Here is a 15,933-nt window from a genome sequence, read left to right on the forward strand (position 1 = left end):
CTTACAGCCATGGGACACAGCCCTTACAGCCATGGGACACAGCCCCTACAACCATGGGACACAGCCCTTACAGCCATGGGACACGGCCCCTACAGCCATGGGACACAGCCCTTACAGCCATGGGACACGGCCCCTACAGCCATGGGACACAGCCCTTACAGCCATGGGACACAGCCCTTACAGCCATGGGACACAGCCCTTACAGCCATGGGACACAGCCCTTACAGCCATGGGACACAGCCCCTACAACCATGGGACACAGCCCTTACAGCCATGGGACACGGCCCCTACAGCCATGGGACACAGCCCTTACAGCCATGGGACACGGCCCCTACAGCCATGGGACACGGCCCCTACAGCCATGGGACACAGCCCCTACAGACACGAGCCACAGCTCTTACAGCCATGGGACACAGCCCTTACAGCCATGGGACACGGCCCCTACAGCCATGGGACACAGCCCCTACAGCCATGGGACACAGCCCCTACAGCCATGGGACACAGCCCCTACAGACACGAGCCACAGCTCTTACAGCCCCGGGACACAGCCCCTACAGACACGGGTCACAGCCCCTAAAACCAAGGATACAGCCCCTACAGCCATGGGACACAGCCCTTACAGCCATGGGACACAGCCCCTACAGCCCCAGGAAACAGCCCCTACAGCCATGGGACACAGCCCCTACAGCCCCAGGACACGGCCCCTACAGCCATGGGACACAGCCCTTACAGCCATGGGACACAGCCCCTACAGCCATGGGACACAGCCCCTACAGCCCCAGGAAACAGCCCCTACAGCCATGGGACACAACCCCTACAGCCCCAGGACACGGCCCCTACAGCCATGGGACACAGCCCTTACAGCCATGGGACACAGCCCCTACAGACACGAGCCACAGCTCTTACAGCCCCGGGACACAGCCCCTACAGACACGGGTCACAGCCCCTAAAACCAAGGATACAGCCCCTACAGCGCCGGGACACATCCCCTACAGACACGAGCCACAGCTCTTACAGCCCAGGGACACATCCCCTACAGCCCCTACAGACACGGGTCACAGCCCCTAAAACCAAGGACACAGCCCCTACAGCCCCGGATCTGCCAGTGCATGTCTAGTATGTGTAATATTTCTGTATACGTCTTTATTTGGAGACAAGGTACAGTATGTGTGACAGGGTACAGTGTAATGGTACAGTGTGAGGGTACAGTATCAGGATACAGTTGTACTCACAGTTTCGAGCCTGTTGAGGAGGTCCTCAACATGCACCTCGCGACTCGAGGTCACAGTGACCTCCATGTCCTTTATCCAGTCCAGGAACTTCTGGACCCGGTCTGAGAAGCCGGACCAGCGACACATGGCATCCCGGAGCCGCTGTTCCCGGACCCGGGCCTGGCTGGCCAGCTCGTCCCACTGTTTGTTGAGGAGGCGGATCCGCTGGGCCAAGATGTTCATGTCCTCCGAGTGGATCCTTCGGGACAGATTCCTCTCACGGGATAACAGCTGTTGGCGGCGGTCCTCCGAGTTGGCGAATGATGTTGTTATATCCTGTAGAAGTAGGTACACTACTCATAAGTGACATGTTGATGGCAGCAAGTTGGGTGGGGTGGCGGGTGGGTGGGTTTTTTCTTAATCGTAGTGAGCAATATCATAGTTAACTCACATGGACACTGGACATGGAAACTGGTAGAAGAGAAAGGGGACTATGACTAGTATGTATGGGCTGCTGGGGATCTAGTCTCCTAGCAACCCCCAGTGACTGAGTGTGTGAGTGTGTGAGAATGTGAGTTGGGTTTTCGCCCTTTTTAGCAATATTCCAGCAATATCATGGCGGAGGACACCAGAAATGGGCTTCACACCTTGTGCTCATGTTTGGAATGATACAGCAACCCCCAGATGATTATGATGACGATGAAGATGATGTTTATCCTTAGTGCTTAAGGATCACAGAGCTGATTCTCACTCAGCAACCCCTTGAAACCAGTGGATGACAAGGGTCATATGTATGGTGGAGATGGGTATGAAGGGTTAGATGTGTATTTTACCTTGGTGTTGTTCAGGTCGGCCTGGAGACTGTCGTACTCTGTGGGCAGATCGGATGCCAGGATCTGCCGTGTTTCCCGGAGCCATGCCAGGATGTCGTCAATGTCCCCCTCACACTCCTGCCACTCCTGCAAGAGCTCCTCCAGATGCGTGCGGTGGTGCTCGAGGCTGCTGTAGCTGTCACACCAGCTTTGCTCCAGCTGGTCCATGTTGACCTTCAGCTGGTCCCTAGCTGCTGGGTCAGCCCGCTGTTGGAGGTCGCGGCCGATCTCATGGATCTGCTTAAAGCTGTGCTCCTGGAGGCGGAACTCTTGCTGGGTTGTCTGCCACAGTGTACCAAGGATTTCATAATGCATCTCATTGATATCAATGATATGGTGAACTTGTATCTTTCATTAATGATATAGTAAGTGAGTGAGTAAAATCGTTAGGGACATCAATAATCGGGGACACTTAAACTTAACAGCGGAATCCAAGTCTGGTCTTCATCTTGCCACATTATCCCTAAACTACCTCACCACCAGAACATCTGAAAGTATGAATATTTATCTCTACTTTATCGGTAACCTATGTAGTAAATTCCCCTGACCTTGACCTTCTGTAGCATGCTGTTGATCTGCTGAAGTGAGGCTGCCTCAAACTCGGACTCCTTCATAGCCTTGTTCTTCTCCTGCAGCCACACTCGGAGTTGCTGACTCAGGTTGTTGTAGGTGTCCCACTGCTGGACGCTGCTGTCGATGATGGCTTTACGTTGGTTGGCCCTGCGCACGACACTCCTCCACTGCTCAGACAGGAGGTGAAGCTTCTGCTGAAACTCTGCAGGGTCATCAACGTCTCCTACCTGCAACATCTTCCCACCATCGCTGACAATGGCATGGAGCACCTGCTGCCGACTGTACATCTCCGACTCAAACTTCTGAAATGGCAGGAAATCTCGTCATAAGACAACCACATATATATGTGAAACAAGATTCTTCCAGTAGCCACAAACGTTTATTTTTTATTTCCTACAGTATGCACAGACATTATCACACATATTTCTCTTTATTAGCAGATTTTCTTTACCTGGCACATCCTCTGTTGATCCCGGAGGTCCAATAGATTCCCGGCTATGTCTACTGCCAGATCCTGCTCAGTCTGGGCCAGGAATGTCATCCAGGAATCACATTTGGAACTGAAGTCCTGCTGCACCAACACGTTGGCCTGTAGACTCTTGCTTCTCTCCCCACAGCTGCTGTGGAGGCGGTGCCAGCGATGGTTCAACTCACTCAACTGGTTGGCATCCCGGTCACCTAGAGCCAGCTTGTAGCCCATGATGTTCAGACTGTCAAGTTTGACATAGTTGTTGGTGAACTGAGACTGTAGGTCCTTCAACTGGTTCAGACGGTCTCTCAGATCAATCTCATCTGATGACTTGTTTGGATCGGCCTGTTCCAGGACAGTCTCAGCATGATTCAGGAAGATGCGGAGGACTTCAAAAGCATCCCGGAACTGGTCCAGTGAAGTCAGGTCATCTTGGAGGGCTGCAATGTTCTGTGCTAGGATCTGGCGAAGTCCAAGGAGTCGTTGCTCAAGTCCGGAGTGTCTGGATGTCATCATCAAGATCGTGGATGGCTCCATACTTTTGGCAAGATCATCACTCAGACGACACAGCTGAGAAACACGACTCTGGATGTTGTCAAACTCTGCCTGAAGGTTCTACAACAAAGGATGATTATTAGTTCATAAACATCAGTTTGGATATTTTGTGAGGTTGTGTACACATTCAATGACATCCATAGCCTGATCCCTACCTTGCTCTGCTCCAGACACTGACTGCGTGAGGCTGGGTCATCGGGGCGGGTGGTCAGACCGTGGCACACCTTCTCCTTATCATCTAGCCAGCGCCTGATACTGTCATACTCAGACTCGTAATTCTGCCATCGCTGCAAGCACTGCTCAAACTGCTTACGCCGCGTTGACAGATCAGCAGAAAGTCGGCGCCATCTGGGGTCAGAAGCAGTCAAATGTTTGAGGAATACTTCTTATCCATCTGTGTAAACTATGTAACATTGGAATGATACAAGGCAGACCCACACACAGCTGAGGCTGAGGTATAGAGGAATGAAGCGTGAACAACACTTTTACATACCTGTTTTGGACATCTGCCGCAGTCTTCTGGATGTCAGCAGAGATGGGGGCGTCACTGACGGTGGTGAGCTGCTGACCCAAGGCAAGGAAGGCGTCCCTCTGGTTCTCGTGGTGATGGAGCTCGGCCTCCAGGGTCTGCAAGGTCAGTCAACCAATAACAACTGTCCTAAATGATTTCATGATTACTATATCTTCAACTGTCCAAAATGATCATTACATCTTCATCCAATAATTCTTTCCAGTAACTCAATGGTATTGCAGATTATTTATTGTCACAATTGACTCACTCAACCATTGCCCCCAACTACTTGCTGACACTCAGCCTGACACTACAGACATGACTCACCCTGAGTTTCTTGACCTGCTCAGTGAGCGTGGAGATGTCACCGCCCACTAGGGTGTAGCTGTTGAGGCAGTAGTCGATGTTGGTGAGCACCTGCATGAGAGCCTGGAGCTGTGTGGAGTAGTGACCCCACTCTCCAAGCATGCCCTCCAGGGTGGTCTCCAGCTGGCTCAGCTGCTCCTCAAGATGGAGCCACTGTCTGTTGAGTCCGTCCAAGCTGTCCTGGACTCCACGCCGGCACCCGGGAGAGTCCACACTCAAGTCCATCAGGTTTCCGGCCAGAGACTTGACAGCCAATATGTCAGATTCCTTGGCCTTCAACTGACGCTGTAGTTCCTGCATAAAATATATCAGCACAGCTATAGCAACTGCAACAACAGTTCATTTCACATGGGCACTGTACAAGCAAACATCTTACTGTCATAAACAAATCAGAGCAGGTAGACTGGTCTGCACACCACGTAGATTTATGCACCGTTGGTTATGTTTATACCTTTATAAACGCAAAGTAATATGATGACAATTCTTATAAATATCTAAGTTAAAAATAATAAATACACAGGCTGTTTCTTTAATCATTAATTTAAAAAATGTTAGCCAATGATACGAAACCAGTGACATCGATCAGCGCAATAATGTAACCAAAGTCCCACCCACTTCAGTCTCAACCAATCAGGAAACAGTAGTCTGTTAGTGATGAAAACATAAACACAAACAAAGTGCTTGGTTAGCCAATCAAATACCATGGAATTACAATCCCATCTGCTTGACTGGAAATAAAAGAAGCCCCACCAACCTCCCATTGATCACCCCAACCCACCCTGCATTCATTGAGTGTCTGCCGGACGCCAGACGCGGGACCAACAAGTCCATAGCTCTTTATCTTGTCCTCCTGTTCTCTGAACCAGACCTGGAGCTGAGACATAAACGTCTCATAGTCCTCAAACTTGGACGATAGTCTCTCCAGCGTCTTTAGCCTGTCATTCACATCTCCCGTGAATATCTTCCATTGATGGTTGAACTCGCCCAGCTTCTCCGCAAAGTCCAGTTTCTCCGTGTCCTCCTCCGGGATGTGTGGCTGTAGAACCTGCTGGTTGACAAAGTCCACAGTTAGCTGCTTGCTGCTCAACTCAATCTTGTAGCCCTTGTACTTCTTCAGCAGGACCTCCATGTCAGCCAGGCTGTGGATTGGTTTGTTCTTGTCCTCCCGGAGCTGTGTCCGGATGATGTCCAGCCACTCGGCCAGCTCATGCAGGGCCTGTCGGGATGGCATCAGGTCCATCTGGGCCTGGTGCAACGTCTCCTCGGTGCGGACGATGTCATGCTGGAGCTGGGCCCACTCTGTCTCGTACCCCTGGAGGCGCTCACCGAGACCGGTGGTGTTGTACGATGAGCTCATCATCAACTGACGACCAACATTTAACACCTTAGAACGAAGAGGCAACTGGTTCTCAACCTCTTTCTGGAACTCCTGAAAAATAAAACAAATCCGTTTCAAGTGTTGGGGTGTCATTGGATGAGGGTTTTATAGGATGGGATGTCACAGGTTGGGGGTATTATGGATTGGGTGTCATAGATTGGGGCAATAAGGATTTGATGTCATGAAAATAGGAAATTAAAGAATATTATGTAACCTTGTAATTTGCAATGTTTCTATGCAGACATGATCCAGGGCTAATGGACGGAACTTTCATTAGTTTTTTTCTTGATTGTCAGTTTAAGAGGATTTGACATTGAGCACCAGCTTTTCTTAGCTGGTTGACAGAGATGGCCACAAAGATGAAGCAGGACCTACCAGCAACTTCTCCACCTTGGCTCGGATGGCAGCCATACTTTGTAGATCCTGCTCACTCAGCTGCTTCAAACTTGACAACTTCATAGTTGCTGTCGTCAGCCAGGAGTTCAAGATGGCCGCCTCTGCTTCAAATGTCTGCAGTTGGTCACCCAGTATTTCAGTTCTGAAGGAAGGCAAAACAGTGATGGTCTTTGCAGAGTGACTTTATTACATTGGAGTAGGATCAAGGTGTTTATGGGTGCCATTTGCTACCAAAAGTATATCTGTTGTAATAGGTCTCCAGTAAGCAATACTAGTCAAATGATACGACCAAAGTATTGAATGTTACTAATAAAGGTTGTTATTTGAATGATAAAACTATATTGCAGTGCCATGTTGCATTCTTATTGTGAATGTTCTCACAAAGGACTCCCTACTATCAGTTTATCGGTAGGGTAACTACAAGTAAGTGTATGGATGACAACATCTTCGGTGCACACGTTAACATTGCTATAAATACAGTGTATAAATGATACAGGCGATAAGACAGCTGTAACAAACTTTACCTTTTGAGATCCTGAGTCAGGGAAGTACTGAGGTCTACCCATCTATCTGCGAGTCGTGCGACGGAGTTCTCCAGTTCGGGGCAAGTAAGGCTGTGCAGAATCTGCTTTCCCTTGTCGACCACCTCAAACACCCAGCCTTTCTCCTCGGCCAGCTCACGTTGTAGCTGTTGATATTTTTCCAGCTTGGTCTGGATGGTTGCCATGGAGTCTCCACTAGCGATGGCTCCTGGAATCTGTTGCTCGATGCTGGCCAGGGAGCCCTGGAGCCGTGTCAGCTTCACGTCCAGGTCCTCCCACTGCCGCACCAGTCGCTCCAGCCGCTGGCCGTGCAGGCTCGCCTTGTCCACCAACACGTGGGTCTGGCTGCTTAGGTGGTTGTGCTTGGTCTGGTGTTGGTCTCGCACGGACACTGGGCACTGAGACGCAAGCGAGTCCAGCATGGCCTTGTGGACCTCAAGGTCACTGAAGAAATCCTGGCAACAACAATGACAGATGTTGAGAGTGGATGTTAGGAAGAGTGGATATTAGGGAGAGTCGATGTTAGGAGAGTCGATGTTAGGGAGAGGCGATGTTAGGGAGAGTCGATGTTAGGGAAAGTCAATGTTAGGAGAGTCGATGTTAGGAGAGATGATGTTAGGGAGAGTTGATGTTAGGAGAGACGATGTTAGGGAGAGTTGATGTTAGGTAGCGTCAATGTTAGGAGAGTTGATGTTAGGAGAGACGATGTTAGGGAGAGTGGATATTAGGGAGAGTCGAAATTAGGGAGAGTCGATGTTAGGGAGAGTCGATGTTAGGAGAGGCAATGTTAGGGAGAGGCGATGTTAGAGAGAGGCGATATTAGGGAGAGTCGATGTTAGGGAAAGTCAATGTTAGGAGAGTCGATGTTAGGAGAGACAATGTTAGGGAGAGTTGATGTTAGGAGAGACGATGTTAGGGAGAGTCAATGTTAGGAAGCATCAATGTTAGGAGAGTTGATGTTAGAAGAGACGATGTTAGGGAGAGTCGATATTAGGGAGAGTCAACATTAGGGAGAGTCGATGTTAGGGAGAGTCGATGTTAGGGAGAGTTGATGTTAGGGAGAGTCGATGTTAGAGAGAGTCAACGTTAGGGAGAGTCGATGTTAGGAGAGACGATGTTAGGGAGAGTCGATATTAGGGAGAGTCGATGTTAGGGAGAGTCGATGTTAGGGAGAGTTGATGTTAGGGAGAGTCAATGTTAGGAGAGTCGATGTTAGGAGAGTCGATGTTAGGGAGAGACGATGTTAGGGAGAGTCGATATTAGGGAGAGTCAACGTTAGGGAGAGTCAACGTTTGGGAGAGTCAACGTTTGGGAGAGGCGATGTTTGGGAGAGTCAACATTAGGGAGAGTTGATGTTAGGGAGAGTCGATGTTAGGGAGAGTCAACGTTTGGGAGAGTCAACGTTAGGGAGCATACTGAACATCATTACCATGATAAGGCCTTTTATTTCCTATTAGTTCTTTAGCACAAAATTGGCCTAAAATTCAATGTAGGTAGTAGAAAAAGAAAAGAAAAGGTAATTTCAACTTCCAGAGAAGTACTGAATGAAGATTTTTATTAATGTAGTATTCACCATTTGTTAAGAATACCAGTGATAAAATGTTGTGTTTCTTTTTCATTTCATCTAATTGTTAAATAGGCGTAGGCCCCAAAAATGAATCATCAAAAGTCTTTTATTTCATTTCTAATTTAAGTTTTTTTTGTAGGGCTGTCTTGTACACCAATTGAAACAAATATAATACCTAATTTGTAGCAAAACTACAAGGGATTATTTTATGTTATTATTTCATCACCAGATTCGTACCTTATGTGCGTTGAGTTGATGCCGTAGGTGGATCAGGTCACTGGAGGCGACCTCCTCCGACCTCAGTTTGCCCTCAGATGTCTCGATGAACTGAGCATAGTCCTGGAGGAGCTTCTCGTACTGCTCCTGGCCTGATGCTAGCTGCAGCACACCGGCCCTCCTCTCCGACACCTGCACATCACATCACATCACGTCACATCACATCACCACACATCACATCACATCACATCACCACACATCACCACACGTCCCGTCCCGTCCCGTCCCGTCCCGTCCCGTCCCGTCCCGTCACGTCACGTCACATCACATCACATCACATCACATCACATCACATCACATCACATCACGTCACATCACATCACCACACATCACATCACATCACATCACCACACATCACCACCCGTCCCGTCCCGTCCCGTCACATCACATCACCACACGTCACGTCACATCACATCACATCACATCACATCACATCACATCACATCACATCACATCACATCACATCACATCACATCACATCACATCACATCACATCACATCACCACACATCACCACACGTCACGTCCCGTCACGTCACGTCACATCACATCACATCACATCACATCACATCACATCACATCACCACACATCACGTCACATCACATCACATCACCACACGTCACGTCACGTCACGTCACGTCACGTCACGTCACGTCACATCACATCACCACACGTCACGTCACATCACATCACGTCACGTCACCACACATCACATCACATCACGACACATCACGTCACGTCACGTCACGTCACGTCACGTCACGTCACGTCACATCACATCACCACACGTCACGTCACATCACATCACGTCACGTCACCACACATCACATCACATCACGACACATCACGTCACGTCACGTCACGTCACGTCACGTCACGTCACGTCACATCACATCACGTCACCACACGTCACGTCACGTCACATCACATCACGTCACCACACGTCACGTCACGTCACATCACATCAGATCACCACACATCACGTCACGTCACGTCACGTCACGTCACGTCACATCACATCACATCACATCACATCACATCACATCACATCATATCACCACACGTCACGTCACATCACATCACCACACGTCACGTCACGTCACGTCATTTTACATCACATCAGATCACCACACATCACGTCACGTCACGTCACGTCACGTCACGTCACGTCACGTCACGTCACGTCACGTCACATCACATCACATCACATCACATCCCCACACGTCACGTCACGTCACGTCACATCACATCACCACACATCACATCACATCACATCACATCACCACACATCACATCACATCACATCACATCACATCACGTCACATCACATCACATCACATCACATCACATCACATCACATCACCACACTAACTTTATTTTATAAACAAATTATTACTCTTGACATTGTCAATATGCGAAAACAAGGACCCCTGGACCTGACACCTAGGGTGGTCTGATCAGACCAAGGTCGCATACTGACCACATTAGAAATAATCATTCATTTTGTTGTACATGAAATTTACTAAAAAATGTATGAAGCCTTTAAACTGTCTTCTGTTTCATTACAGTAACCTATGTACTACCAGACGCCATGTTGTTTTCTAGCAGACAAGAGTCAATATTCATCACGTGACAGGTTATGTTCATCACATGTAATATTGATTGTCAAATGTTACGAAAAGACGTCATAAGAAAAGAAAGAACAATGTTAACGTTTACGTTTACGAATAAACAATAAACAACGCCAGATGGCGCTGCAATTTGTAAAACATTCCGAGTTTAATCGGCTTGTTCTGCCGTGTATATGATAACTGCATGCTTGCTTACACGAACACTGAAGCAAACTTTCCGCCATATTGGATTGTGTTTACAAAGTCACGTTTCACGTATGCCAAGTTATTTTTCCTAATGTATGTGTAACGTTATACATATGCATACAAATCTATTTGATATATATTATTGACGTTCAGATATTAGGCAGCATTTTGTTCGCACGCAGTTTCCGAAAAACTGTTAAATAAAACAAATTATTGCACAACATTCACTTTTCAGATGTTATGAAAATGTGCATCTGAGACAAAACTCAGCATAATAGCACCCCCGTGTTGCACCAAGCATGAACAGTTATTGGATCATTGTAGATTAATCCTAGTTTAGTGTTAAATGAATGTTTATTGAAGGTTGTTATACAAAATACATGTACTAGTTACACAGTATACTGTATTTATGAAAAGGTGGTGACGATGCTTAAACGCAACCAACATGTATATACACAATGTGTGTGTGTGTGTGTGTGTGTGTGTGTGTTTGTGTGTGTGTGTGTGAGAGAGAGACGTCAGACGGTAAGTGCACGAGGAATGACGTAATACATTGTGCACCTCGGCATGCATGCAGTTCTCATATACATGGCGGAACAAGCTGATTAAACTCTGAATGTTTCATAAAATCGTACTTTATTGTCAACACCTTTTCACGCTCACTGACATTCTTTATGGTAAACGTCCGTTCGTGCTCAATGACGTTCTTTCGTATTAATTGTTCTTTCTTTTCTTATGACGTCTTTTCGTAACATTTGACTATTAATATTGCATACTTTTGACCTTTATTTCAACTTTGTATTTTTTTACTGGCGTCTCATTGCTTTGTATTTTGACCTTTATTTGTAACATTTAGTTCTTTATTCGTAATATCTGACCTTTATTGCGTATATTTGTCTTCTTTTTTTTTCAGCTTTGCATTTTTTTACCGAATGGCTGCCCATACTCACTCCCCCTGTGCTGTAGATCCATGTTGTGTACTGACCATATTATCAGGTCATATTGAATGAGTGTGGTATAACCAACTTTTACAATCTGTAATAATGCTCTGTTCAGAGGACACTCACCCTGCGCTGTAGATCCATGTTGTGTACTGACCATATTATCAGGTCATATTGAATGAGTGTGGTATAACCAACTTTTACAATCTGTAATAATGCTCTGTTCAGAGGACACTCACCCTGCGCTGTAGATCCATGTTGTGTACTGACCATATTATCAGGTCATATTGAATGAGTGTGGTATAACCAACTTTTACAATCTGTAATAATGCTCTGTTCAGAGGACACTCACCCTGCGCTGTAGATCCATGTTGTGTACTGACCATATTATCAGGTCATATTGAATGAGTGTGGTATAACCAAATTTTACAATCTGTAATAATGCTCTGTTCAGAGGACACTCACCCTGCGCTGTAGATCCATGTAGTTGGTCTGTAGTGTTCGCAGCTCAGAGGGAAAGACACCTTGTGGATAAAGGGCAGACAACTCTGTCTCCTTCTTCTTGAGGCTGTCGAGCTTGCCTTCACATTGGTGGAGGTGTGTTTCCATCTCCTGGAGCAAGAGACAGGGGATAACACGTGACACACTGTGTATTAGTGTACATCCAACTCTCAATGTCTAGTAAATACATCTGTTTATCACATCCCCCTGTCCCCTACACAAACTACAGAACACATCATAGGCAACTTGATGTTGGACGCTTACAGAGTTCTGTCAAGGCATGTCATGTGACCTGGGTCGCACAGAATGGCCAGCGTCACATTGCAACATGCAAACGTTACCTAAACGTACCCCTGCTGCTGCCTAATGGTGTGTCCATCACGAAGGTTGAGCAGAATCCTAGTGATGGGTATTGCCCTGACCTTCATATTTCAGTTTATTGCCATATTGATCAACGCACTGGGATATATACCACAATATATTGCCTGTGTGCTTTCATCTGTGTTTTTGTTAACAACGTGAATGAAAGTGGACCCATACATCATACTTATTTGACAACTTTGTCCGCCATGTTGTTGACTGTTGCTATGGTCACAAAGCCTGTGTGACACACATTTTTACAGTAAGCTGGTCGCAAATAGTTTTGCTTTTTCGATCCCAGGAATCAAGTTGCTAACATCTGAATTTCATTTCATTTCATTTGTCATTTATATCAACTTTGCCAGATGAAAATATCCATGCTTTTGAAAAACACAATCTACTGGTATTTTCCAAATATAGTGTGACACGCGTTCATTAGCTTTTCAAATCATGGTAGAATGCGAACATCTACAGAATATCAATACCTCCTGGTGTTCCCCTTGCACAGGTTGAGCAGAGAACATGGCTGAGACATGTTTGAAGTGACCAGTCAGTAACATCAACACCATCACCATTCTACCTCATCTACATCTACATCTACATCTACATCTACATCAACGGAAGCTAACTATAGAACATGCTGCACGTAGCAAACCCCCGCGATGTCCGCACTGCCCTTCTCAAGATGTGTCCATGTACCAACATGACTTACGACAATAGTGGCTGCACTGCCCTTCTCAAGATGTGTCCATGTACCAACATGACTTACGACAATAGTGGCTGCACTGCCCTTCTCAAGATGTGTCCATGTACCAACATGACTTACGACAATAGTGGCTGCACTGCCCTTCTCAAGATGTGTCCATGTACCAACATGACTTACGACAATAGTGGCTGCACTGCCTTTCTCAAGATGTGTCCATGTACCAACATGACTTTACGACAATAGTGTCCCAGCTGCAAAGCGTGAGCTTAAAGCATGATGAAAGTTTCTACAAGAAAGTGTGTCGTGTGTAGAATACCACAGTTTACCGATTTTCAGGACAGTTTGTATGATTTATGAAGCATGCATTGACTTGAGCGCTCCTGGGATATGTCTCCAACTCTAGAGGTGAGACTCAAGCATGCCGTCAACAGTGATGGCGAGTGGAGGAGATGGGATCGGAGACTGCAGGACAATGATTTCATGTGACCTTCACCTTATACAATAATTCTCTTACCTCCTTGGTCTCACATCGGTCAGTCGCCTGGTCGGCAAACAAACATGACTACAGCATACATAGACTTAAGTTGAATACAGCACTAAGTACAATAACATTACGAACCAAACAGTAAAACTTGTATTATCAGGTCCCTGTTCCACAAAGTGCTACGACTGTTGTAAGTAAATGTTAAAGTATGGGAGTTACGATCATCTTAGCGCTACGATCGCTTTGTGGAACAGGGTCCAGATATAGAATCGGAGATGACTTGAGACAAGCAAGAAGATCGTTACCTGGACAGTGCCCACCAGGTCATCGCTGGTTGCGGACGATGGGGGTCGGGAGTGAATGAGGCGTTGCGTGTCTTGCAGCTGTTTCTGTAGACTGTCCACCTCGTTCTGCACAAAGGAAACATGACAAGATTTGTGTGTTGTCACACGCTCACGGTAAACTGCTTCCTATGAAGAACTGTCTTCTGTAATGTTAGGCAGTTACTAACCTGATACTGTTGCCAATGAGAGTCGACCACCCTGAGTTCCTCACCGCGGTGCTGGGCCTGGCTTTCTAACATGGAGACTCGGTCATTGAGGTTGGAGAGACTCTGCTGGATGAGCTCGCGACTCTCTCCGCTGGTCGTGGACAGAAGGTTCTGTGCTTGGGCCTTCATCGTGGTTATCTCCCCTTGCAAACCTTGGATTTCTCGTTGAAAAGTCTGAATATATCACAAGTGACATGAAATAAAGGCTATCATAACAAGGCTGAGGTGACATTAAATAAAGGCTATCATAACAAGGCTGAGGTGACATGAAATAAAGGCTATCATAACAAGGCTGAGGTGACATGAAATAAAGGCTATCATAACAAGGCTGAGGTGACATGAAATAAAGGCTATCATAACAAGGCTGAGGTGACATGAAATAAAGGCTATCAGAATAAAACAGGTCATGTATGACAACTCAGATGGATATCTTGTAGTAAGTTTATATGTTATCATTTTGAAAAGTTTCAAAGATGTTTCAATCTGAAAATCCCTTTCTTTATAATGTCTAACAGATACCTGAAGGTTAGTATTTATCATTTACGCAATGCAAACAAATCTTTCTGAGTGTTATCTGTGATGCATTCCCATGTTTCTGAGTGTTATCTGTGATGCATTCCCATGTTTCTGACTTATCTGTGATGCATTCCTATGTTTCTGAGTGTTATATGTGATGCATCCCCATGTTTCTGACTGTTATATGTGATCAATTCCCATGTTTCTGACTTATCTGTGATGCATTCCTATGTTTCTGAGTGTTATATGTGATGCATCCCCATGTTTCTGAGTGTTATCTGTGATGCATTCCCATGTTTCTGACTTATCTGTGATGCATTCCTATGTTTCTGAGTGTTATATGTGATGCATTCCTATGTTTCTGAGTTATCTGTGATGCGTTTCTATGTTTCTGAGTGTTATCTGTGATGCATTCCTATGTTTCTGAGTGTTATATGTGATGCATCCCATGTTTCTGAGTGTTATATGTGATGCATTCCCATGTTTCTGACTTATCTGTGATGCATTCCTATGTTTCTGAGTGTTATCTGTGATGCATTCCCATGTTTCTGAGTGTTATTTGTGATCCTTTCCCATGTTTCTTAGTGTTATCTGTGATGCATTCCTATGTTTCTGAGTGTTATATGTGATGCATTCCCATGTTTCTGAGTGTTATATGTGATGCATTCCTATGTTTCTGAGTGTTATATGTGATGCATTCCCATGTTTCTGAGTGTTATCTGTGATGCATTCCCATGTTTCTGAGTGTTATTTGTGATGCATTCCCATGTTTATGAGTGTTATCTGTGATGCATTCCCATGTTTCTGACTGTTATATCTGATGCATGTTTCTGAGTGTTATATGTGATGCATTCCCATGTTTCTGAGTGTTTTTTGTGATCCATTCCTATGTTTCTGAGTGTTATCTGTGATGCATTCCCATGTTTCTGAGTGTTATATGTGATGCATTCCCATGTTTCTGAGTGTTATCTGTGATGCATTCCTATGTTTCTGAGTGTTATATCTGATGCATGTTTCTGAGTGTTATTTGTGATCCATTCCCATGTTTCTGAGTGTTATCTGTGATGCATTCCCATGTTTCTGAGTGTTATCTGTGATGCATCCCCATGTTTCTGAGTGTTATATGTGATGCATTCCCATGTTTATGACTTATCTGTGATGCATTCCTATGTTTCTGAGTGTTATATGTGATGCATTCCCATGTTTCTGAGTGTTATCTGTGATGCATTCCTATGTTTCTGAGTGTTATATGTGATGCATGTTTCTGAGTGTTATATGTGATGCATTCCCATGTTTCTGATTGTTATATGTGATGCATTCCTATGTTTCTGACTGTTATATC

General features: G+C 45.9%; 1 protein-coding gene across 3 annotated transcripts in view; it reads right to left on the reverse strand.

Moving 5' to 3' along the window:
- The window catches only part of LOC124127167 (muscle-specific protein 300 kDa-like), a 270,673-nt gene that overhangs the window by 23,573 nt on the left and 231,167 nt on the right, over positions 1–15,933 (reverse strand). For all 3 annotated transcript variants that reach the window (XM_048384845.1, XM_048384846.1, XM_048384847.1), the window contains 15 exons: positions 14,037–14,249; positions 13,831–13,935; positions 13,556–13,582; positions 11,940–12,086; positions 8,678–8,848; positions 6,856–7,328; positions 6,311–6,473; positions 5,336–5,986; positions 4,519–4,851; positions 4,174–4,307; positions 3,836–4,028; positions 3,108–3,740; positions 2,632–2,958; positions 2,045–2,365; positions 1,233–1,547 (listed from right to left, as the gene is read on the reverse strand). In XM_048384845.1, the coding sequence (XP_048240802.1) occupies positions 1,233–1,547; positions 2,045–2,365; positions 2,632–2,958; positions 3,108–3,740; positions 3,836–4,028; positions 4,174–4,307; positions 4,519–4,851; positions 5,336–5,986; positions 6,311–6,473; positions 6,856–7,328; positions 8,678–8,848; positions 11,940–12,086; positions 13,556–13,582; positions 13,831–13,935; positions 14,037–14,249 (4,206 nt within the window). The remainder of the gene's footprint in view (positions 1–1,232; positions 1,548–2,044; positions 2,366–2,631; positions 2,959–3,107; positions 3,741–3,835; positions 4,029–4,173; positions 4,308–4,518; positions 4,852–5,335; positions 5,987–6,310; positions 6,474–6,855; positions 7,329–8,677; positions 8,849–11,939; positions 12,087–13,555; positions 13,583–13,830; positions 13,936–14,036; positions 14,250–15,933) is intronic.

Source organism: Haliotis rufescens, unplaced genomic scaffold (assembly GCF_023055435.1).
Source record: "Haliotis rufescens isolate VD_foot unplaced genomic scaffold, xgHalRufe1.0.p SCAF_51, whole genome shotgun sequence".
Classification (NCBI taxonomy): domain Eukaryota; kingdom Metazoa; phylum Mollusca; class Gastropoda; order Lepetellida; family Haliotidae; genus Haliotis; species Haliotis rufescens.